At 44.9% G+C, this 24,286-nt stretch overlaps 1 protein-coding gene across 3 annotated transcripts in view; it reads left to right on the top strand.

The window, feature by feature from the left end:
• LOC116942766 (protocadherin-9-like) overlaps positions 1–24,286 on the top strand; it is a 67,162-nt gene that overhangs the window by 14,732 nt on the left and 28,144 nt on the right. For all 3 annotated transcript variants that reach the window (XM_032955022.2, XM_032955023.2, XM_032955024.2), the window contains exon 3: positions 21,789–22,113. In XM_032955022.2, the coding sequence (XP_032810913.2) occupies positions 21,789–22,113 (325 nt within the window). The remainder of the gene's footprint in view (positions 1–21,788; positions 22,114–24,286) is intronic.

Genomic DNA, 24,286 nt, shown 5'->3' with positions numbered 1-24,286 from the left:
ATTATTTACAACCACACAACGGGAAAATATGAAACGACTCCAGAGTCTGACAAGTAGTTAATTAGCCTGCTTGATATGTATTTTTTTTTAATATATCATCCCAGTTTTTTGTCATGTTGCAGATACTAAGCACCACTAAAAGTTGGAGAATATAAAAAGTACAACATTTTAAGAAGTTTTTTTCTTAGGCTTTTACTTTTTATTAATAAATGCAATCTGATTAAACAATCACGATCCATATATTTTACACAATTAAAGTTTATCATATAGCTCCATAGATGCCTGTTCAAATATTATCATTTTGCCACCCTTCCTGGTGTTGTAGTCATGTAGACACCACACCTGACATTGCGTTCTGCTGTTGCTGTTCGAGTCTCCTCCCACTGCTCGGCAAGGACCTCCAACGTTATCCTCCATTCCTTCCTTCCCTTAGATGCCCCTGTCCAGAAATGCCCTCCAAAATAAGTTGACGTCACCAAATCATACCGTTGGAACATTTGATATTGGTGCGATTTTAAGAGCGTTTCACAGACCAATATAGTCTCCCATTAGGGGGTGATGTTCCTTTTTAGTTTTACTCAATTACGTGACTTGCAGGCATATAAACAATTTGCCAAATTTGGACCATGACGCCAAAACACATGGCCTACCCTTATCCAAATCACGCCGTGGGATCATTAACGTCCGTTGTGAAGCAGATGGTATGTGTTCATAGTCATACGCCCACAGTATTAACCAGGGTGACCGCTCGGTTCCAACCATGAACCGCTGAAAAAAAAACGGTGCCACTGCTCACCCATGTCTTCCTCTGCCTGCTAATTTCACCCGTCTCTCGTCAGTCATTCTCACGACGTGGCCTGCCCATTTCCACTTGATTTCTCTTGCTTTAACAACAGAAATCAAGCATACTAGTCGAAAGCAATAAAGATCCATCTAACCTGACATGACAAGCTTGATGGAACTGCTTGCATGAAGGCATGTCATGACAATGTATTCTGATACATTATTCCAAGCTGCATGATCACTTAATTGCATTTAAAGTACGTGGGTAATTGCAACACGCATAAAAAGTTACAGATAAAATTATATATTAATTTCCAGTCTGCTATTTCGCTGATGGTCTGGCCTTTTCCCACACCCCCCTTTAATTACATAATTGGCCAGTAAAAAATCTGTGCTCATATGCAGCGAGCCGCGATTGCACACACAATGGTTCCTTCAGGAAAACAGATGCAAATGTTTAGCCTGTGGCCATCGCAGTAGCTGCCACGAGTTGGACCAAGACGAGAACAATCCCACTTTGTGTCTCTTTGAAATAATTTCCATTCTCAGTTTTTTTTCGTTTTCTTCCAGCCAAGACAGCATATTTTTTTTTAAAGTTTCAGATATAAAAGATTATTGTGACAGTATTCTGTCAAATATATTCCCTCAGTTTTTCAATATTTAATTGCCGTTCTACAATATATTCTTTCAAAATGTTCTTTAAATTCTCAAGTCTATAGAGTGGAAAAAACATTGACTGGTAGTTAAATGGTAAAAAACTGTTTATTTTATTACTTATCAATCTAATAAAACGTAGGTTATGAAGGTCATTAAATGGGGGGGAGGTTTTTTTGCACGTGTCTGTACAAAGAAAGTATCTAAAAGGCAAGATTAATGTTGGACTACTGTATGCTTGCTGGATTTAGTTAAAAGGAGACCTGCAAAAAGCCTCTAGTTGTGTGCGAACAACCGTGCGAAAATGACATGTTTGTTGTTTGCCTTTCCTTTGTGGCATTCTTCCCCTTGAGAAGTGAGAGCCTTGCAGGAGAGGTTGTGCATGGCAAATGGTCCATTTAATGGCCAGAGGGAGAAAAGAGGTTTACACAGACATCTTCTTTTACTCACACTTTTTTTCCTATACAAAATTCAGCTGCTTGCTGAAAAATGTTGTACATAACAACGGGAAATCACTAGATGCTTTTGAGAGAGAGAGAGCATTAAGGATGAGTTTTAATTTCCTGCCGCTTGAAATGTGAAAATGGCGCAGATGTTAGCTGGTGAGTGGCATTGCTCTCTCTCGCTGAAAATAAGAATTGCATGCCAAATGCATTCTGTGTTTTCTGTTTTGCATTTTACAGATTTAAATCCCCTAATGCTGTGTTTTAAATTGGAGGAGGAGAAAAAAAATTGAAGGAAATAAATCAGACTGAGTGAGGAATTTTGTCGGGTATAAATTGGCTCTCATCTCACAATAATGAGAATATTGCTCAGTTGAAACAGCCGGCTACCAATTGCAAATTTTACTTTTTCAATGAAAGGTGTAAGTGAAATATATGAATACGTAGCACAAAACTACTTCAGAAGCAACCAAGTATTTCACTGTATTCAATATTTCTAACAACATTTTTGCCAACTCTTGTCTTAGATTAAAATAAATGTTTACATGGAAAACTGTATCATAATAATTGAGTATTATACATTTTATCTGGTTTGCTTGATATAAATCAAGTGGATGAATACAAGACATTAATTGTAAAACACTCAAAGATGTGGTTGCAATTCACTTTGATATGATTTGAAATGGTTTTTAACACATAACCTGCCTCATTACTGATTACTATTTATTTCTATTTTACCAGATAAGCCCCACTGATCTATATAGCTGTTCTTCAGAAGGGACCTGGCCACAAATTATTTCATAATGAAGTGGCTGACCATGTGGAAATTTATAGCAGCCAAATACTCTAAACGCATGGTTCTAAACATGCGGAGGGAAAATGCGGAGGACCTGGGGAAAAAAATCAACCCAACCACGTGGAGAGAGACATGCAAACTCGACAATATACAGGCATTAGGGTCGAGATCAATCCCACGACCTCCTGTATATCAGGCAAGGTAGTTAACATCTCGCCACTGTGGCGCCCCTGAAAATTACAATTAGCGAAGAGGAAATCAGTTTCAGGCTACAAATGTACCCTTTGATTCCATCACGTACGTGCCAACCCTGTGGGGAGTTTCTAGAGAGGGGGGGGGGATGCATAATTTCGAATCCAGCATTGTGAGCCGGGCCACCGGGACGTGGTCATTTCTTCCCGTGGCCCTCGTGAAACAGTCAGTATGCAACACAAGTGATGTGGCAATGCTGTTCTGTTGTCAGCGGTGCAAAAGCACAAGTAACAAAGACACTCAAAATGTCTGTCATCAATAATAATAATGCGGCTTTAAAAGAGAAAAATAGAGAATGGGTGACGTTTTGAGCACATGGACCTTCTCCGTAGAAATTAAATGTATGGAGGCAGCTCTGAAAAAGACGTTCAATATTTTCCTCGTGAAGAGAAAAGATAAATGAGCCGTACAGTGCAGGCATTGTTTATAGCTACTATGCAACCTCCCAGATTTAAAAGTTTTTAATAGATGTGAACTAATTGGTGTGGCACTGGGGAGAAAATAATGTGAAAAGAGATATTAATAAATAAATAACATTTTAAAGCCATGATATGAAACAGCCTCTAGCCCAGGGCTATGGCAGATAGCATCGCATGATGGAAAACAGATTTTGTGAATGGGCCCTTTTAGCATTGGCCGCTTTATGACAAAGCATATAGCCAATCTGCAAGAAACACACTTTCTGCCCTGTTTCACTGCCAATGCATCCATTGTGCTCTGTCGGTAGTATCAGTCTGACCATGTCTCTGTTTAATAGAAGATTTGCCTGTATCGCGACACAGTAACTTGCATGTGGCTGACATGTCACAGCCCATACGGCTTCCAAAGCAGCTTTGCGTTAACGTTGCATTAGAGTAGCAGCAAGTTTAAATATTTTTGCCTTTAAATTATACCCCCTATTAGGCCTGATAATTACAGTGCTCCATTTTCACATGAGTCTACAATATAAATGCCAAGTTTTATAAAACATACACTCTGCATGAGCATTGGATATAACAGCTTTACACTTTCATTAAATATATTGGCTGACAGTTGCAATGAAAATTCTGTTTTCTTTTGTAATGCAACTCCTTTTGGTGTCAAACAAAATATTATGAATTAAAATTAGTGTTCCTGTGAATTAACAGCTGCGCATACTGATAAGGTTTTTTTTCCGTTAGCGTTTAGTGCTAAGCAGCATTGGAATTCGGGAATCCTCGTTTGGTTACCCTTAAGGAGGGGATCCACAGAGTGTTATTCAGTGAGGGCTATAAAAGCCTTGACATCAATATGTTGGTGTTAATAGAAACGATTACGTCTTTGCTGTTTAAAAGCCACACGCTGCCTGTACAAAAACAGGTAGTAACATAGACGCTCTGTCAGCTGGTACAGATTTCCTGAGACGCTTGTCACAACATGTGCGAGGGTCAGAGACCCAGCAGCCAAATAAACTTGCAAAATTCCTGCTACTGAAGCAGCAACAGTGGCAGGAACAACACGATATCATACCTAACCAAGGGTGAGGAGGGTGGCCACATTGTTTGGTGCCTGCATAACTGATTAAGTGCTTGCCACAAATGAACCTCAATACCTCGTTGATTTCGTCAAGGAGCACATGCCATCACGCAAACTCCGTTCATCCTCGCAGCAGCAGCTTTTGGCTAGCCATCGAACAAAGACAGTTACCACTTCGGGCGCTTTCAGATGCACTTCTGTGGCCGTCTGGAATGCTCTTCCTTCCGATAGTAGGCAGACACTGGAGCTATGCACTTTTAAACCTGGATTGAAAATGTATTTCTTTAAAACTGCTTTTTGTGTTTAGTTGTCCTTCTCCCGCACCTCCGATTAGCAAGGTTGGGTACGTATGGTGTGAAAGAAGTTCAACGTGCATACATACGTGCGAACATACGAACTGTTTTTTTGCTGTGCTTTTGGTTGGACAATTGACCCAAACTGCCCTCCCCCCACCTCAACCTAAATCCATCCCCTCCCTCTCTCCTTGTCCCTGTACACTGCAGGCCATTTCCTCTTTATTTGTGGGCCCTAAACGTGGCGTGAATAGGCACCAGACAGATGGGTTGCTCGCACCTTCTGAGCAACAATGAGGGCCCTTGTGAATGCAGTGAAAGCAAAGTGGAGGGAAGCTCATCATCACGGGCTCACACACAGGGGGAGCAAAAAAAAACGGCCGGCCGGTCTGAGAAAAACACACATGCACACGCAGGCAATTACCAACACATGCACACACTTTACTCTCACGCTCTCCTAAGCAAATGCTGCTCCAAAATGAGGATCATATGGCCAATTTTCAAATACCGCCAGTGTCCGTTCTTTGCGCAGATTAAAGTCAATATTCAAAAGCAGCAAACCCTCGGCAACTGTTTTTTTTTAAGTTCACGATGCCAACGGCAAATGTTATCAAGTCCATCGCTATCCCCCCGTGACCTCAAACTTTTGCGCGATCGCCAACAGAGATTAAACAAATGTGTACGGATTATGGCCCGTTCACTCGGAATAATGAATCACGGTGGTTGCAACGGAGTCAATCAATGATCATGGCAGAAAATGCAATTAATTTATCGCCGTCTCTCTGGTTTATTTCCAGCCTACACAAACAACTCGATTCCTTTGCGTGAGGGCAACAACAACAAAACAATCACGCAAACAAAAACAAATGTCGGAATATGTATCTGTACTGCAGGCAGAATCCGATGAGCTGTGAAGCTCTTTTTTCACAGATGTCCAACATCGTCTGCATGTCCACATATCCAGCGTGAAGTTGTGAGAGGCTCTGCGTTGGCTAGGAATGTTGGGGAAGGATGGGAGAGGGGGGGAGGTGCTAGCTAGTTGCTTACACTCCTTTGAATTTAAAGTGTGCAGAAAATGCACCGGCTCTCAGATTGAAAATGAAAAACTCACAGTGAGTTGTGAAGGTGTTGACCCCAATTCTCACAACTGCTGCTAAGGAATCAGTGGATCAGCCCTTGCCACAAGAGGCTATGACAAATGAGTTATTTTGTTAAGCGAACCCTTTTTCTTTGTTTAACAGTCGTCTGCAATGGTGCAGAAATGGATGTAATTCCTTCAGAGTTATTGTAACCGCCGTCGTGTTATATATTTTTATATTTAAAAAATCCATTTTGTTTTAATACAGCTTTGTCATCAAGGTGTCGTGTGCAAGACATCCACGCGTACAGTGCAAAGGCACTCCCACATTTTTTTTTAATAATGGAACTGAGGTAACAATAAAATTATGTCTCGTGATTCCATGTAGAGGCGTATTTACAGTACATCAAAACAACGATGCAATTATTAAAAGCAATTATGCAGATGGCACATTCTAACGGGAAGGTTAAAGAATAGAAGCTCCAATGTCACTTTGTCTGCTTCAAATGAAGCATAACCAAGACATGATTTTTTTTTTAGGTGGCCAATTTATTTGAGGCAAAGAGGCAATTAACTGAATCAGTCATTACAAAGAGGAGAACTGCAGCGGTGAACGGATTCCATTTTGAGCTTGGCAGGAAATGCACGGTCTCTTGACCAAGCAGAATTGGCCAATAAACCTTTGTTTACCAAAAGGTTGTTTTAATCAGTCACTGACGATAGTTCCCAGGGTGCTCTGGCTGTGTGATTGCTCAAATGGAGCATCAAGTAGGGACATGTCAATAATTAGTACATGACAATTACGGGCAAGGCAGCATTACGCAATAACTGGCCCAAGAGATGATTTGAAGCTCTCTTCTGCAATGGGCCTCCAATTTAATTCATCTGTTTTTTTATGTATTTAATCTTACTCTCACCTAGCAATTACGTCAAGAGTCATTAGACAAGTCAGACAGCAATCATGTGAATTGGCCCTGCTGTGGCCCCTACTGATTATTATTATTTAGTGGGGGTGGTACTGACTTTACATGAGACAGATTGCAGTCAAGTTGTGGTGCAACAATGAGGTTAATTATGCTCTCCATGCTTTATCTAAGTGGTCTTCTTGTGATCAAGGTAACAGGATTATATATATATATATTATTTACTTGGCAAGGTGGCCTCAACCACAGTGGTGTTCACAAGCGAGTCGATTGGACGGCACGTTCTGATCAAATTAAAAAAAATATTAACCTCAGAGTCCCGGCACAATGATCATGCTGTGTCGATGGCAGGGCAGGTGAATAATGATCAAGCTCTGATTGCATGACATGAGCCCAGTTACATCCCAAATGCTGACTCTTCACTTTAAGCGTTTCTCGCATATGCGGCCTATGGGAGGGCAAGTGCACTTGTGCGTGCGTACACATGTGCACGTACACACATGCCCGCACGTGTGTGTAGGTAACGCGCATGCGTGCGGCACGGTGGGTGTGGCTAAAGTGGCCCCTCGGGATAGAGTCATCATGTTGGGTGACTTCAATGCCCGAGTTGGTCATGATACTGGCACCTGGTCTGGTGTGATTGGAGGGCATGGGCCAGATCAGCTCAATAACAACGGTAGGAGGCTGCTAGATTTTTTGTGCAGCCCATGGGCTTGTAATTACCAACACGCTGTTCCGGCATCGGCGCATCCACACAACATCATGGATGCATGCCAGGTCCAAGCAAGAACATCTGCTGGACTACATAGTGACGGACCAGCGAATGCGAGCCCATGTCCTTGACACCAGGACCTACCGTGGAGCTGATCTGCCCTCTGACCATCGACTAGTCATCTGTAAGATGCGCCTGCCATTCTTCCACTCCGGTGGTGGGTGTACACCCAGGACCCCATTCCAACATAAAGTGGCCTGGTCTCAATTATCTGATGAAAGTTGCAAGCGAGAATTTCATCATCGCTTGCGGCTGGGATTGGCATCGTCCCCGACTCCTCCTGATGTCGAGGGTAAATGGGCGAGGTTTAGGACTGTGACTCATGCAGCTGCAATGGCTGCTTTGGGTACGCGGTCCAGACCTCCCCAGAGACCCTGGCTGACAGAGGAAGTGTTCAGGATGGTTGAGAAAAAGCGACAGGCCCACTGTCATCGGCTACAGAATCCCACGTCAGAGAATGAGGAGGCTTACCGCAGCCTTCGCTCGGAGGTTCGGAGAGCCGTGAGGCGCTGCAAGGATGGGTGGTGGTCGCGGGTTGCTGAGGAGATGGAGTCTGCCTCAGTGGCCCGTGATCACAAATCTCTATTTAACTCCATCAAAAAAGTAACCTGCAGCGCCACACCTATTACCATCATTAGGGGAAAAAACGGTGATCCAATCTCCGACCCCCAGGAACAGGTTTGCAGATTTGCTGAGCATTTCTGTGAGGTACTGGGGGAGGGAAAATCCCTCAGCCAGGAAAACATTGTGGCACAAAGTGAGGATGACGCTGCTGAGGCTGCGGTGCCTCAAATATTGGAAGAAGTCACCCCCTGTGAGTGGCTGGCTGAGGTGCCATCTGCTGAGGAAGTATTGAAGGCGATCCGGAGTCTGAGACAAGGAAAGGCAGCGGGCAGAGATGATCTCCCAAGCGAAATGCTGAGGGAGGGTGGCGTTTGTGAACAGACTGCCCTATATGACATCATAACAACAGTCTGGACCACCGGACGGGTTCCGCAGGATTGGAAGGATGCCCTGGTGGTCCCCCTTTTTAAGAAGGGGGACCGCACAGACTGTAACAACTACAGGGGCATCTCACTCCTCAGTGTGCCGGGAAAGGTCCTGGCAAGGATTATTCAGCATCGCCTTGCCAGGCACGCTGAGGAGAGGCTTGCGGAGCCCCAATGCGGTTTCAGGAAAGGGCGGTCCTGCACAGATGCCATATTTTCTGTCCGTCTGCTACAGCAGAGGTGTAGGGAATTCCAACAAGAGCTACATCTCTGCTTTATTGACTTGGTCAAGGCCTATGATACCATCAGTAGGCCTGGGCTCTGGGTCGTCCTTCGTGCTTTTGGAGTACCTGACCCTCTGCTCACGATCATTAAGGACCTTCATGATGGTGAGCGGGCCCGGGTAAAACTACGTGGCCGGGAGTCAGAGCCATTCCCTGTACACCTTGGGGTGCGACAGGGATGTCCTCTGGCTCCCTTATTATTTAAAATCTATTTTGACCACGTAGTTCGTGAAGCCTTCAATAGCTGTACCGGGGGAATCTCCATATGGTACAGATATAATGGGAGGCTAATCGATGCCCGGGTGCGGTCAAGGGATGGCTCCCTATTGCTCAACCACGTTATGTATGCTGATGATTTGGTAATAGCTGCTCAGTCAGAGGAGGAGTTGGAGATGCTGCTGCTGAGACTGGAGCGTGCCACTAAGAGGTGGGGCCTTACCATCAGCCCCACCAAAACTAAGCACCTGCCTGGGTATTTTGTACCATCGGACACTCCACCCCCACAACTCCCAATCGGTGATGGGGCAGTTGTGGAGAGAGTGGAGAGTTTCCCATACCTGGGCAGTGTGCTTATGACTGGCTCCAGTTTAACAGCAGAGGTCTCACTCCGAATCAGTCGAGCGGCAATATCTTTTCATCGGTTGCGTAACGCTGTGTGGAAGCTACCTGGTCTGTCGCTCCGCACTAAGCTTCAGGTCTTCTCGGCCACGGTCATTCCCTCCCTTCTCTACGCTTGCGAAACGTGGACCCCCCTAATGGAACATCTTCGCCGGTTAGAAACATTTAGGCTGGCCTGCCTACGATCCATCCTGGGTTTAACCGATTGGATTGTGTGAGGAGCTCACAAATCCTTGAAAGATCTGGGCAGGGTCCCATCGGTGAGCTCCTCCGGCAGGCAAGGCTGCGATGGCTGGGTCATGTAGCCCGCATGCCCAGCCACCGCATGCCGAAACAGCTTTTGTTTGGCCGGATTGAGGGGGCTAAGCGGGTGCGGCACGGGCTAGAGAAGAGATGGAGTGATGTGGTACAGGAGGACGTGGAGCTGAGTGGACTTGCCGGTGACTGGTACCAGCGGTGTCAAGATCGGCCTCTGTGGAGGAGGCTCGTGAAGGACGCTACTGGGCAGTTGGAGGCAGTCGCCCTCCAACAACAACGGAGGGCGGAGGAGCGACGCTCAGAACAATGAGCGGAGCGCCGGGTGGCTAAAGCACAGCAGGTTGGCACAGTAGGGGGCACAGGTGGTGCATCAGCCAGTCATCTCAGTCAGTCGACCCGTGGCACCTGGGTCTGCCCAGTGACCTCCTGCCAGCGGGCGTTCGACACTTCACGTGGCCTCACGGTGCACATAGCCTGGCACAAGCGTCGTGGTGACGTCACCACCACTTAGTGGCGAATGGCGGTTGTTGTTGTTGTTATGTTGTCACCTTTCTGGTGCACGGACAATCGTGCTTAGTTCTCCGATGTGGTTTTGGGTTGCTCGGCATGGAGTTCGGCACGATACTTCGACTTTCTTCAGAAAGAAACAAAAGTTTTGTTTTCATTTATTTTACCAGGTAAGGCCCACTGAGCTGTCTAGCTCTTTTTTTTTCAGAAGCGGCCTGACTATAACAAATCGAAGCTCAACTACGTGGCTTATCATCATCGCGTGGACATTCTAAATGTGGAGGGGGGGGGGTGGTGGAAACGTGAGACGTCGTGGCGAGCGACACGCGGTACCAGCAGCCCTAAATCACAACGCAGAGCTCCGCAACACATCTGCGAGAAAGAAAAAAAAAACGCGTGCAGTGACACGTTTTTGCGCGTTCCGGCACAACTATATTTTTTGGTTGCTGAAATGAAAATGGCTAAGGAGGCTGCTCAGGAGTCATACCATATTGGCTTCCGTTGGGATGGCTGCGCCCTTATTTAGCGGAACCCCACTGGGCCCCCCGTGACAAATAGCCGCTCCTTTATTTCTCCTCTTTATTTTTTGTGTTGCTTTCCCCCCTGCCCATTTTTATGAGACCGCTGAGAAATCGAACAAAAGCCAGATGAAACAAAAAACCTTTACCGACGCAGTTTATTAAAAGCAGGAGGGAGGGGGAGTTCAGAGGAAGTGAAAGATGTTGGCAAGAGGCTGGGGTATGGCCCTGCATTGGAGAGTAACGAGATAATGCGCACAAATGGCAGGGCCCTTACACGTATCAGCTTTATGTCCATCCACAACAAACAAAAAACTTTTCAGCTTTCTGTGTTTTCAATGTAAAAACAAATTGTGGTTTCTTTTTTATAGATTAAAAAAAATGCAGCTGAGCGATGGTGGCACGGAACTTCAGTCGTAAACATCCGATCGCGATAAAAGATGCTGCAAAGTTGGGTTCAAGATAAATATGAGCAAAGCAAAAAAGTAATGTGCAACAAGTTTTGCGAATCAATTCAAGATATCTTGTTGGAGCGACACATGAAAAATACATCTGAATATTTATGTACTCCTGGGATAGTTATTGAAGGTGGATCGGGACGAAAAATATGTATTAAAATGTGAACGGGGGACCAGGTTAGAGTGCTTTTGGAAAACCAAAATTAAAACATGAAAAGCAACATAGCAATGTGCCCAAAGGTGGAAAACGACTAAATCAACTCGTATGCAGGAGCTAGATGGAGTATCGCATCACCAGACTGTGAAGGAGTCCTTCATCCAGCAGTGGATGGATTATAGCTGCTGCTGCTGATGATAATGGCACAGATGTGTGGCCAGGCCAAGTTAGCTTAGCGAGTTGGTTACTGGTTTCACTGGCTACCCCTTTGTCATCCAAGCCACACATATTCAACAATGTTCTTGCATTTTGATAAGGCCAAGAAAGAATCATTACTCTTAGAATCAGAATCTCTATTTATCCAGACGGAATCAGATGAGCTAACCAAGCTCTTTTTCACAGGATCAGCGAGTTAAATCAACAATACAAAATGCGATATGGGCGGAAGATAAAGAAAAGTTTAAGCAAGTTGCTAAAAATAAATATATATAAAGTATACACGTACAAATTGCATAAGTATATAAATCCCTACGGTTATAAACAAGTGGTTAATTCTTATACTACTACGTAGTTTTTTTGCAGTCGTGCTGTATAGCTCGCTGGTGCGTTGTGCCATGTGTTGTTTGACACAATGTCCGACGTTTCAGTTCCCAAAGAAGCTCCGAACACATGGAGTGAAGCGTTGGGCATCACGCCGAACAACAATGTGATACAACATCAGAGAGATAAAAGCATTGTTTCCTTATGGTATATATTTAATGTGCAAAAAAAAACCCATGAAAATATGTTCATGACATTTCCATGAAGGTTAAGCCTTGAGCGGTAAATAAAACACAAACAGCTATACATATCTCAATTTTCACAAAACACACACACACACTCAAATTTGGCACGCAGCCTAGGGAAGCAGATGTACACTTTGATGTCGTGGCTGGCATTGCGATGATTATAGTAGCACTGCTGATTGGACATTTACTCAAACACTGGTATTGTACAAAATTATTCTTAGAGCGGCAATCTAACAAGTTTCGATTGCCAAGTTGACTGCTGCAGCGCTCCACTGCATTTCCTTCCTATCGGTAATGAGAGGGGGTCCAAAAGGCAGAGCCAACTCACACGACCACATCACCAAACGCCACGACATTTCGCGCCCTGCTGTGAATCAGGGCCGTCATCACGGCCTCCGTGCTTATCGCCGATAGCACCACCGTGGCCACATGCGGTCACAACTAAGCTGAGTTTATCTTCTCCAACACTGCGACACGACCACAACCAGCCATCGAGAGGTGTGCGTCCGAATAACTCAAGTCAATTAATGGACAAAATTTGTAATGCGTGCTGTTTTAAGGACATTTTTGTTTTCTGCAACGCAAGATATGTTGGCCCACGTGGGGTATAGCACATGAGATGTAATGATATTCGGCCGTGTGTCGATCGTAGAGAATGTGTGCGTAAGTTGAGCAGTGCGCAAAGCAAGGTTTGGTAGGCGAGAATATTGCCTCCACTATCCAGAGATCACCATCAATGTTGTTTGAAAAAAGGATTTAGCAATATTTCCAAATTCTTTGCATAGCTAAGGCATCAAAGGTGTGCAGTACATTGTAATTTTCGTTACCCAGGTCACTCTTACAAATTGCACGTTGTGGTCTCTTGAGTTCTCATCACTCGGTTCACTTGAAACTTGGTCCTTAGGAAGGCAAATGTTATATCTAACAAATGTATACATGTGCGTGTATATGTGCCTTATGTAATAATGTATGCGTAGGAAATGTGCTACTCCGCAAAAGCAGATACGGAAAGGACCTTGTTTAGTGGGGGGGGTGGGCAGGAAGGGGGCTGGAGGAGGGGGTGCACAGGGAGGGGAGGTGGCAGGGAAGGGGCTATACACGTAAATATTTTACGGCACACTTACGATTTGCGTGCATATGAGCGAAGGCATTCAATCCTCCGAATTGACTGCTTGCTTACTGCACACGGTTGGTTTTGAATGGTTAAGTTCAAGGGAGAATAACAAAAACTGGACAAATTCGTCAATGGCTCTGCCCTGACGATGCAAATAACAAATATACATATATAGAACAAAAATAGGCAACGTTTTAGGGTAATGGGCCTTAGCAAAGAGATATTTTGCTATAAAAAATATCCATTGTCTGGTATGCAGGGGAGTGCATGGGTTCGATCCCGACCCCATGGTTGCATGGATTTTTCTCCCGTAGACATTGCCCTCCGCATGAAATATGCGTTTAGATCATTTGGCTGCTGCTATGAATTCCCACACATCATCAACCACATCGATGCACTATCACGTGTGGCCAGGTCGCTTCTGAAAAGCAGCTAATGGCTCAGTGGGCTTTACCTGGTTCCAAAAAAAATGCATTATAATTTTTGTTCCTTTTCGCAAACACCATTGTTGGCGAAAGGTTTTTATTTGTTTTTGTTATTTGGGCTCGTGCACCACTGTCCTATGCAGCATCATCGCACCATTTCATGTTTTTGTTTAACACGAGAAGGTGCGCCGGGGTCACTTGTGAGTGTCCCATCATCGCGTGCACTGAGAGGCTTCTGAAGAAACCACCTAATGGTTGCAAACGTCGCTAAGGTTTCAGATGCACTAGCAAGGCATTTCCACAAGCTCACTCTCTACCCACGGGATATCATGCAGATCCTTTGCTCGCACAGCTCGCAGGGGAAAAAAAAATCAATTTACTACTTTCAACGATAACTGCAGGGCGTGTCATTCCTGTGCCTAAAGCCGTATATCTAAAGCACTCTGGATAACCAGTGCTACACACCTCTTCTTTAGACAGACACTGAGACTTGTGCTTTGGTGGATCTGCATGCTGGATGTGTCAGACGGCCGTTGCCCACATGGCTACATCTGATGTTCGTCACCATAAAAAGGCTGAAAATTGGATTAAGTCATGCAGTGGTGTGGACACCTGCTTCAATACAGTAGGAGGTGATTTTTTTGTAAATATATATTTTTTACCCTGTGCCGACAAGCCTTGAAACTACAATTCGTTTTCAGCAGTTGTGAGTAAACTGACATAAGCCATACTATTCATTTTATAATGCTATTATTAGTTACAGATATACAATTTAGATGTTGCTTTTCCCTGCACTATTTCATTATTGCAGACCCTGCTGACCATTATTTCCGGTAACCACAAAGCCATGAACTCAAACTCATTTGCTTTTCAACGTCACATTCTGCAAATAATCCAATGCTCCCTTCAAGAATTGTTATATAATGATTCCTCCTGTATATCCATATCTACGATGTTGTGCTTACGCCAACATAAAAAATCCTGCCCATTAAACTCACTAATAATTCAAATTTATAATCCACATTCCGTACCTAGGATCCCAATGCGCAGTGCACGAACAGCAGGGAACAAAAACAGAACCAGGGCAACTGACCAAACTAAAGAGGAAAGGCCACTTTAAAGAGATGGGTTTTCAAAGCAGACTTAAATATATCTACCGACTCCAAGGCGTTCCTCAGCTTGGGTGCCACGCTAACAAAAGCCCGATCACCAAAAGAATGCAACCTGGACCTGGGAGTGCTGAACAGTTGGAGATCAGAAGATCTTTAGGACCTTGGTTTAACAAATGTCATCGTGTGAACAAACGAGAGTATGCGACAGCCAGCTCTCCCGAGCTGTGTGATTCCGGACACTGTCTTACGCGGTTGCTGAAGCGCAGAGAGAAGCAAAAGTTCATTGACAGCCTTTGGCCATGATCATTGACTTTTCCGCATAGGTTTGCAAGGAAAGCCATTGGAAACGCCGAGAGACTTGAGAGTATTATCACTCACCGAGACCTATGGTATAGCAAACTTGTGGTCTTAGTGAAAGTGCTATAATGAGAGGGCTCTTGGGGCCATGGCTCTGGTGGAGCATTATTACGGTTGTGTATAACCTCATCCACCCCTCCAACCCTTATGAGATCGCTACACATTTCGCGTTAAGCTGAGCCCGTGCCTGCCAGTGCTTGCCCATCTGTGGTCACAGGTGCGCGTGCTTAAACTTGCGTAAATGATTGCGTCAAAGGCCTGTGCGTGCAATTGTTCAGTCAAGCACACCTATGACAGCTTGCACAACCACACAAGAAGGAAGCATGCCCGTGGACAACTGTGATGCCAGGCACCACTACCTCTGTGCGCGTGTGCACACTTGCGTCTAAAAGTCTCTCTGCGAAGGCCTGTGTTTCGTCACCCACACAAGCGCCGTGTTGCGTAAGGGTACGGATCGGACCTGGCATGCGGCGTATGCAAACGAGCACGTGTTTGTGAACCTTTACAGACGCCTGAAGCGGACAAAAACGAAGTCTTTCCCAGGTTCGCTGGCTTAAGTACGTCTCTGTTATGCGCGCCCACGGAAACAACCGCCGCCTTACGTTCATATATGCGTGCGATGCTCTCCACGCATTGCCGTTGAGTTGTGAAGTTTGTGTAACAAAATCTTGTTCAGTTGTCAAAGGGAAAATGTAATTTCCCGAAGAAATATAATTGTTCACAATGTAGCAATGCAGAAACATTATTAAAAGTGTGATTTTAATCAGACTGTGATGAACTGGTAATAAAGTCACTGGTTTATGATTGCATTTGCATGTGGTTTATAATGGACTGTATTGCTACCCACTAAGAAGCCAGTGAGACAAATGCATTGCGGATTCTTTTTTTAGTTGCATCGCACCTCTTGTGTGAGCGGAAACCATCGCATTGCTAAAACGTTTTGAGTATTCGTCCCCTGTGGATGCATTTTTCATTTGGTTTATCATTCGCGTATTTAAAAATAAAAATCAAAGAAGGATTTCAAACAAGCACTCGTCTGTAGGTCGCTTTGCCTAATGACCTTTTTGTCTGTTTTGCACAGAAAGGGTCTCACTATTACAAATCGAAAGGGAATTTTAATTACTCTAGCCTGTGGCAAAGTCGCCTCGCAGTAGCAGAATCGTCTCCTTGCAAGCAGCACGGCGCCGACAATCTGAGAGCCTATGCGTGCCAGTCCGATGACCACTGCTGTAGCGCATTAAATGTCTAATGTCATCGTTTTCTGAGCATTAGCTTTAAGCGCTCTTATTTTCTTCGTCTTTCTAGCTCCTTGTGCGGGGGGGGCGCAGCTCGCTAAATAATACATCGCAGCTCTTTAATATGACATGACGGACACATCTGGAAAATTACTTTTTTTTTTCTCGGAGGCTAGGTTGTGCACGCAAGTATATACAATGCAACTAATCGGTCGTATTTATCAAGTTAATGGCAGCCAGCGTGCTCTAAGCCGTTTTACCGTGTGCATGCGGCATTGAGCTATCTTTGACACCATGCTGGCAACACTGCCACTAAGCCCCAAATAAACTGCTAAGACCCCACGCCGTGACTGAGGTTGCTGTTTAATTACCACTTAGTATATTAGTGGTGTGTTGCGTAAGCTTCATTTTCGTTAATAGCACAAGTCAACCGTGCAAAACAAGGGCAAACGTGAGTTCGGGATCGTCGTAATATTGATTTTTTTTTTTAAATACCGTACATCTCACGGCATCGACTTTAGTCACATTAATTTTGATTTACAGTGCCGCAGATTGCATTGCCTCTCCCCTTGATGAGTCAATAAGACGCGCAGACGGGTCCTGATACAACGCAACGATTTGTTCCTTCAGGAGTCAGCAGACTGTTGGGCGCGAATAATACAATTGGATTCTCCCGAGATCCTTTGGCTATGTATTCTGGCAGCGTTCTCTCCTTTTCAGTGGCACGAACTGACGACAGTGGAGGAAAATGAGCCTTTCTTCACAACAAAAAAAAATAATCCTGCTGGCCGAGCCATTGCACATACCGGAGCAGGGCGCTCGTTAGAATGCAGGGCCCCACTGCGTGTTGGTCAGTATAATTTTCCGCTCATGGTTGATGGGGGGTGACAGGCAAACAATGGACATACCCGCCTTTCTTTGTCCGATTTTTTTTTCTTAAAGTACTCTCTTCGTAGGAGGGACAGAAGCCGAGCGAAAGGCTTGGCAGGCAAAAAACATACTCACAAGACAGCCGTTGGAGGCAGCTGCGGGGTTTTCTCTTTTTTCACTGTGCGAAAACAACGCAATCAACGGGAGGACGTGCCACTTCGGCGGCGGGAGAGGTTATAGTACGAGATGTGGCTGAAGCGAGAGGAGACCTTTCTAGGCTGTTAGAGCAAAGCACATGGGAGACCTCCGATTACCAGAGCCAAAACCTGTTAATGCACTTTACCACGCAGGGAGTTCACCCGCCGCTGTCACCTATGGTTACATTAAAGGGTCAGCAGTATATCTTGACACGTTCAGGATGCACTGGGTAAGGCTGGTTGAATTATTTAGTTGCTTACTTGGATTCAAAAAAAAATTGTTTGGTAATTATTTCACCGTTTTTTTTTAATTCACGCGTGTGTGATGAACTTCTATCGCACAGTACGTAGCCAACCATGCTAATCGGAGGTGCGGGGCAGGACAACATACTAAATGATAATGAAAAGTAACCATACCAGTGTACCGAAAGAAGAAAGTGTTTAATCAGTGCTGACTACCTACCTGCTATGGTTCAGAAACACGGTCGTGAATGAAAGAGAAAATGGAACAAAAAACTCAACGGTACCACAAAGAGGCATGGAGAAAGATGCACGTTTGGATTCACATTGAGAGACAGAAATATGAACATGTGGTTTAGAGAACATACAAACGGTAATGTGTGCATGTACGTTGAACTTTTTCTTTGGTTCTTTCGGTAAAGTCACGTAGAATGAGAATACAATAATAAAATAACACAATAAAATTCTTACGACGTTTCGGCCATTATTTATTTTATTCTCATTCTACGTGACTTTACCGAAAGAACCAAAGAAGATGAACCCTTGCAGTCACGAAAGCTTTAAATCGAAATATGTTGAACTTATTTCACACCGTGCGTAGCCAATCGTGCTAATCGGAGGTGCGGGGGGAAGGACAACAAAATAAACACAAAAAGAAGTTTAAAAAAAAATAGTTTTCTACTACCGTTCAAAATGTTAAGAGACGTGAACTGTGGAAAGACGTGTCATGGCTAGAACGGACGATGACCGAAGGTGAAGAACAACGACTTAGTGGAAGCTAAGAATGCACCGGAATCTGAGGAGATATCCAGCGAGGAGATTGAGCGATGGGATTGGCTCGTGTTTGGGTGCTGCGTGGATTGATATATCACGTGATGGTGAAATGCGGTGACGGTGGCTTGGAGAGAGGCCTTCTTCCAGCAGTAGATTGATCATGGCAGATGATGATTTTGAGCTAGCATTCAACCTCAAAATAGGGGGGTAAGAGGTGAAGATTTGGGCCCAGTGTCCACTCGAAATAAGTTGCAGCTGAAGTGTCCGTGTTGTGAACACACATTAATGAGAGTGGCTACATTTAACCGCACAGACTTTCACGTTTTATAATGAAACCCCTATAATTTAATGTGGAGTCATTGGAGTTTTGAGAGCAATATTTTTGCGGTCAATGACTAAAACTGTTCTTAAATATGAAGCCCCAAGCCGTAATTACAATGGATCGACACAACGTACCAAGTTAACGTGGAGTGACACGAATTACAGTCGATAAACAAGACTCCTCTTGCTTTCATAATACCAGTTTGGGCTTTGGTTGTAATGTGTAGGACCTGTGGTCTGGTGCTTATATCAGACATTGGGTGTGGTGCCCCGCTCTGCAAGCCACAGCAACGTTCAGGCGTGGCCTCCAGCAAGCTCAGGTTTTAATTAATTATCAATCAATCTTTGCTAAGCATTTTCCACAAACAGTAAAAGGGTGCAGATTTGTGCACGTACCATCGATTACCTAGTTAACTAATGTTTTTTTAAATTTTATTTTACCAGGTAAGGCTCACTAATATATATACTGTTTGCTCACTCCCTGCAACCTTCAAAAGATGACTTAGTTCACAGACTTAGTGGGGGAAGCAATACAGAGGGAAAACCCGCTCTTGTTTTAGAGGGATGATATGAATACAAGTGCAGTAGCAGCATACGCCCATCCAGTGACAAAGTGTGTTCTCCATCTCACCATTTCGCACCGTGTGGTTCTACAACCACACGGCGCGAAATGTTAAATTTGTACAAAACACGCAAAAAAATATCATAGAAACTGAACAATAAAAAAATGAATGGTGACGGAAGGTGCAAAGTCAGTCAAGTGAGAGAGACACGACTCTTGCAAAAAAAAAACACGTTTTACCCGCAAAAAAACATACATTTCTAAAGACTGTAATTGGCTCTTTGTATAGAATGCACCTGGAGCAGCTGCCCCCCCCCAAAAAAAAAATTCAGCCCCTTTCAGCTGAATGACGGCTTAGAGTGTCATCCCATGCGGTATTAAATAATAATAAAAATACAATAAATCACATCAATCTTGATTTGAAGCTTTCGTGACTGCAGGAATCCATACTCTTTGGTTGTTTCGGTAAAGTTACGTAGTTAGAAAAATAAAATAAAATATAAATAATATATCACGATGTTCACTTGGCAAATTAACTGTTGGACGAAGGCATTCCCACGGCACTCTACCGTTCACGAGGGGTGAGGAGGGCTGTTTCAGACCACACCTCGGCCGCTGGTCAGTGAACAGTTGGTGAAGTTGGGAGACGTCTGAGGAGGACCGCTGCAGACATCGCACCCCGCTCTTGTTTATAGCCCACGCCTGGGAATGAGATTCAGTCAACGCTGGTCTGGCTGTCGACCGGCGATGCTAGTTGTACGTAGTTACTGGCAAAACGTCGTACTCAGATTGTGAATGTTGAGGGATTTACTCTCCAACACACAACCGGTGCGCTGTACTAGTGACGACTCGGTGTGTTGTCTTTACATGACAAACCTTACCAATTGGCTGTGTTGGGTGTTGGCGGGTTTAACGTCACATTTGTATTCGCACGATCCAACCCAAAACAACCTGTATTATAGTCAACGCTGGGTTCGTGGCCCAATCCCCAAAACCACTGAGCTGTTTTATTACCCTCCCCCTTCCCGCAATATTTATAGTAATTATAATTCGTGTATGTTGAACTTCTTTCGCACTGTACGTAGCGAACCGTGGAAATCAGTTGTGCAGCAAAGCCTCACCTCAACGTCTGATCTTTTAGCAGTCTTGCTTAAAACTATAAGTACGAGTTTTTTTCGCTTTTTTTTATCCACCACGGATAACACGCACACGCACTACGAGTTGGCAACAACTACGGATGCATTGTAAGCGTAACGTATCATATAAACGCTATGTACGCGGTGTACACGCATTCAATAAGTAACCGTGTTTTCCTCACTTGCGTGCGGATGCCATTGGTCAATGTATTCTTTTACTTGAGACCCCAGCAGCCCTTAACTCCAGCGCAGCTCTGTCAAATCAATGCTGCATTAATGTGCCGGCTAGCGGCGCACCCCTGCACGCTGGCTCCGCCAACGGAATCGTAATGTCGCGATGTTTTATTCATGGCGCGAGCCGTGACCACAAATAAACCTCCTCCTCTTGTGCCGCTCTCGCTCCTGAGCCAGCTAATTGGAAATAGATGTGACAATTTTTTTTGCGTTGCGTTTGTGCTCGGACGGCAAAACTAATAATCGCGTTTTTTACGTCCGGACGCACTTTTGGTCTGATGAAGCACACGGAATGTCACTCCGCAGGTATTCACTCGACAGGTCCCTCGTGCCCCCCCTCGGAGAACGGGGGCAGACCAGGGTTCATGCCGTCTGGCACGCCATTGTAGTAAAATGAGGTTCAAATCGTTGCCGTTACATTTGCCGCTCACATATATCCCACGCGTGTACACGTGAGACGTGGTAAACATTCATAATGGATTCCTCGAAAAAGTACTGAACCTGCAAAGGTGATATTGCTGAGTAGGTTGCTTTGTGCACGTTGCTTATTACATTGCAGTCCATTCTGCAGAGCAATGCTGAATTGAACAAAAAAAATTGTCGGGGTTATTTTAAATGCCCCCAATGACCAAACAAAGTGCACTTCATCTGTAATTTAGAAATAAATAAACACGTATCCCAAAGCAAACGTGCGCAGGTGTTCCCATGAGATCAGAACACGTCGGCAAATTTCGCGAGTGCAGATTTAGAGAGTAGGTATTCAGAACTATACATTCGCCGGTCCAGTTTATTTCATAAGCGACCTGGCCACAAATAATAGCTCAATGAAGTGGGTGATCATGCGGACATCTATAAGCAGGCAAATACTGTAAACGCGCTTCGACTATAAATGTGGTGGGACAAACCCGGAGGAACCTGAGAAAAATCCACACGACCACAGGGAGAAGACAAACGCGTGTGCTCTGCCGTGTTGCACAGTCCTCCACTCCACGCGTCACGAATACCAACACAGCGGTCACAACGTTTACTGTCTTGCCAATCAAATTTGCTCGTTCACGCGGATCCGCGTTGCCCAAAGTGTGTGTGACCGATGCGTGCGCTCGAAGGTGAATAGACAGCCAACGTTGAATGTGCGGAACGTTTCAGCCCCAGCGCCGTGTGAAATTCACCCTGGACGGGGAGTGCTACGGATCGTCGCAGCAGAGCTGCGCCGACAGCGGCCTCGGTGACACGTCCGACGGCGGGCCTCCGCTGGGGCCGGCCATGGCCTACCGGCCGGGCGGCATCACGGGAGCCGCCATGGAGCTCGGCTCGGGTCACGCGGGCTCCGGGGGAGGGGCCGAGCACGGCCCCGGTCTCCCGGGGGGAGGAGGCGGCTGCTGCTACTACCAGCTGACGCCGCTCACGGACGAAGGGCACGAGAGGAGCACCCCCGACGGCAGCATCGGGGAGATTGAGCACCTGGAGCACGGTATGTTCTGCGAGCGTTTGGCGCCGTCGTGTTATCCGCGGGTGCAACAACCAGTCCCGCCTGCTTCGCTGTACCCTGAGTAGAATTTAGGGTTGAGCTGTCAGGTTCATTGACAGTTTGACGCTCGCCTACTCATTCCAGTCACTTTCTCACCGGTGGGCAGTCGTCTTCTTATTGCGCTTCTATCGCGACTACCATGGTTCCCGCACCTCCGATTAGCATGGTTGGCTACGTACGTTGCGAAAGAAGTTCAACATACATGCATGGTTACTATTGCAATGGAACGCCACCCATGGCTCAGGACGATGTTTACCAGACTGTTTCGTCTTATCCACATTGTGTTCAACCACTACACTCCAGATCACAACACTACCATCTCTGCTCCTTTCAACGCACTGCACGGCGACTTTGGAATTCTCTCGCCTTAATTTGTTCATCCCAAGTTCTTATGATAAACTTGTTTTGTTCACGACACACGTCAACTCATGTCTGTGACACCTTCAAAGGTGCTGTTCGTTGATGGCTACTTGCCATTTTAGGCCTTCGGGCCTGTCCTCATGGACCGTGATTTGAAAATAAAAAATCTCACCGCAGATGATTGAGCGCTCTTTCCCTATTTCCTTTGTTCCCGCGACACCTGAAAGATAGCTGATCGCACACAGGGGGCTCATGTGGTCTGAAACTATATAAGCGCTCCCAATGTGCCTTATCAAAACTTTAATCCCCCCGTATTTATTCAGCCACTAAAAATCTGAAGGCTGAAACAAAGTAGGATCTGGAGCCTTTTTATATATATAAAAAATATATATATCCCATTTCATACCTCGCCGGTTTCATTGGGACCTCACGGGTTGCATTCTGAGGAATGTGTGAAGTAATCGAGCTGAAAATGAATCATCGTGGATTATGTTTTTTTTTCTTTTAATTTTGCATGTTGTTATTAAGAAGAAACCATAACATTGTATTAGGGTTACCAATATCATAAATATAATGTGACAAATGTGGGGGGAAATCTACAATTATGAGCCAAAATTACTCCCTTAATAAAAGCCATAAAATATCCAAAGGTAGCTTGGTAATACATTTATGGTTCTTAACTAATCTGATTTAAAAGTGAGAAGTGACTGTCAAGTGAGCACTCATTGATGGCTCGTGCTGTTTCGTCTCAATGTGAGAAAGAAACTTGCTAAGAGGCAGGCAACGAGTGCATGTGCAGTGTATATAAGGGCCTCGCCTGATTGATTGGCATGGGCACCATGGTGGCAATATGTTAACTACCTCACCCGGTATGCAGGAAGTTGTTGGTTCGATCCTGACGCCTGTATATTTGGAGTGTGCATGTTCTCCCCGTGGTCACGTGGATTTTTCTCCAAGTCCTCCAGTTTGTATCTCCACATTTTTTTATCAACATGCGTTTAGAGTATATGGCTGCTAAATATATTCCACGTGATACACTACTTCGTTGAGCGATCATTTGCGGCCAGGTCCCTTCTGAAAAAGAGTTATATAGCTCTGTATGCCTTAACCTGGTAAAATAAAATAAAGTCTAGTTTATTGCTGAAACAGAACAGGTGGCTAACAGAGATATCAAAAAAAGTTTTTTTTATTCTATCACTTCTTTGTCTCTTTTTTGCCTTCATTTTTTACCTTTCGTCTGGTCGTTTTTTGTTATTTCCCACTGCTTTACAACCTCCCCATGGTCTATTCTCATTTGCGTGCGACCATCAGTGCAGGCAGTGAACCGTGCCCTGTCATGGGAGTACCCCATTCTTCACCACACCTCTCATCCCTTTCTCACCCCAGCGCACGCGTATAATTAAACATAAAAAAAAAACATTATCCAGCAAACACGCAGCGGTGTGTTCAGAACTTGCGCAACTAACCACCTCCGGCTACCACTACGCACGAGGCAAGTCACGAGCCATTCGCATCTGTCACCATGGCGAACAGGAAGCCGGTAGCTTGGGAACAACCCCCTGACATGTTATTCCACCGCAAGCCAATTAAAACCTCCACCTAATTAGGCACAGGCCGTTATAACGTTTGCTGCCTGAGGGTCCTGCCTTTCAAAAGAAATGCTTGATTTTTTTTCAGTGTTTCCTTTAAAAAAAATGTTTTACAGGTAAACTATGTTGTAATCATTAGAGAGATGAAGGTAACACGTGTCTTGGAA

The sequence above is a fragment of the Petromyzon marinus genome, chromosome 16 (genome assembly GCF_048934315.1).
Source record: "Petromyzon marinus isolate PM22_M1 ecotype Great Lakes invasive population chromosome 16, UKy_Petmar_22M1.pri1.0, whole genome shotgun sequence".
NCBI classification, from domain to species: Eukaryota; Metazoa; Chordata; class Hyperoartia; order Petromyzontiformes; family Petromyzontidae; genus Petromyzon; species Petromyzon marinus.
The sequence above is the reverse complement of the archived record's forward strand: the minus strand, read 5'-3'. Positions and strand labels throughout refer to the sequence as shown.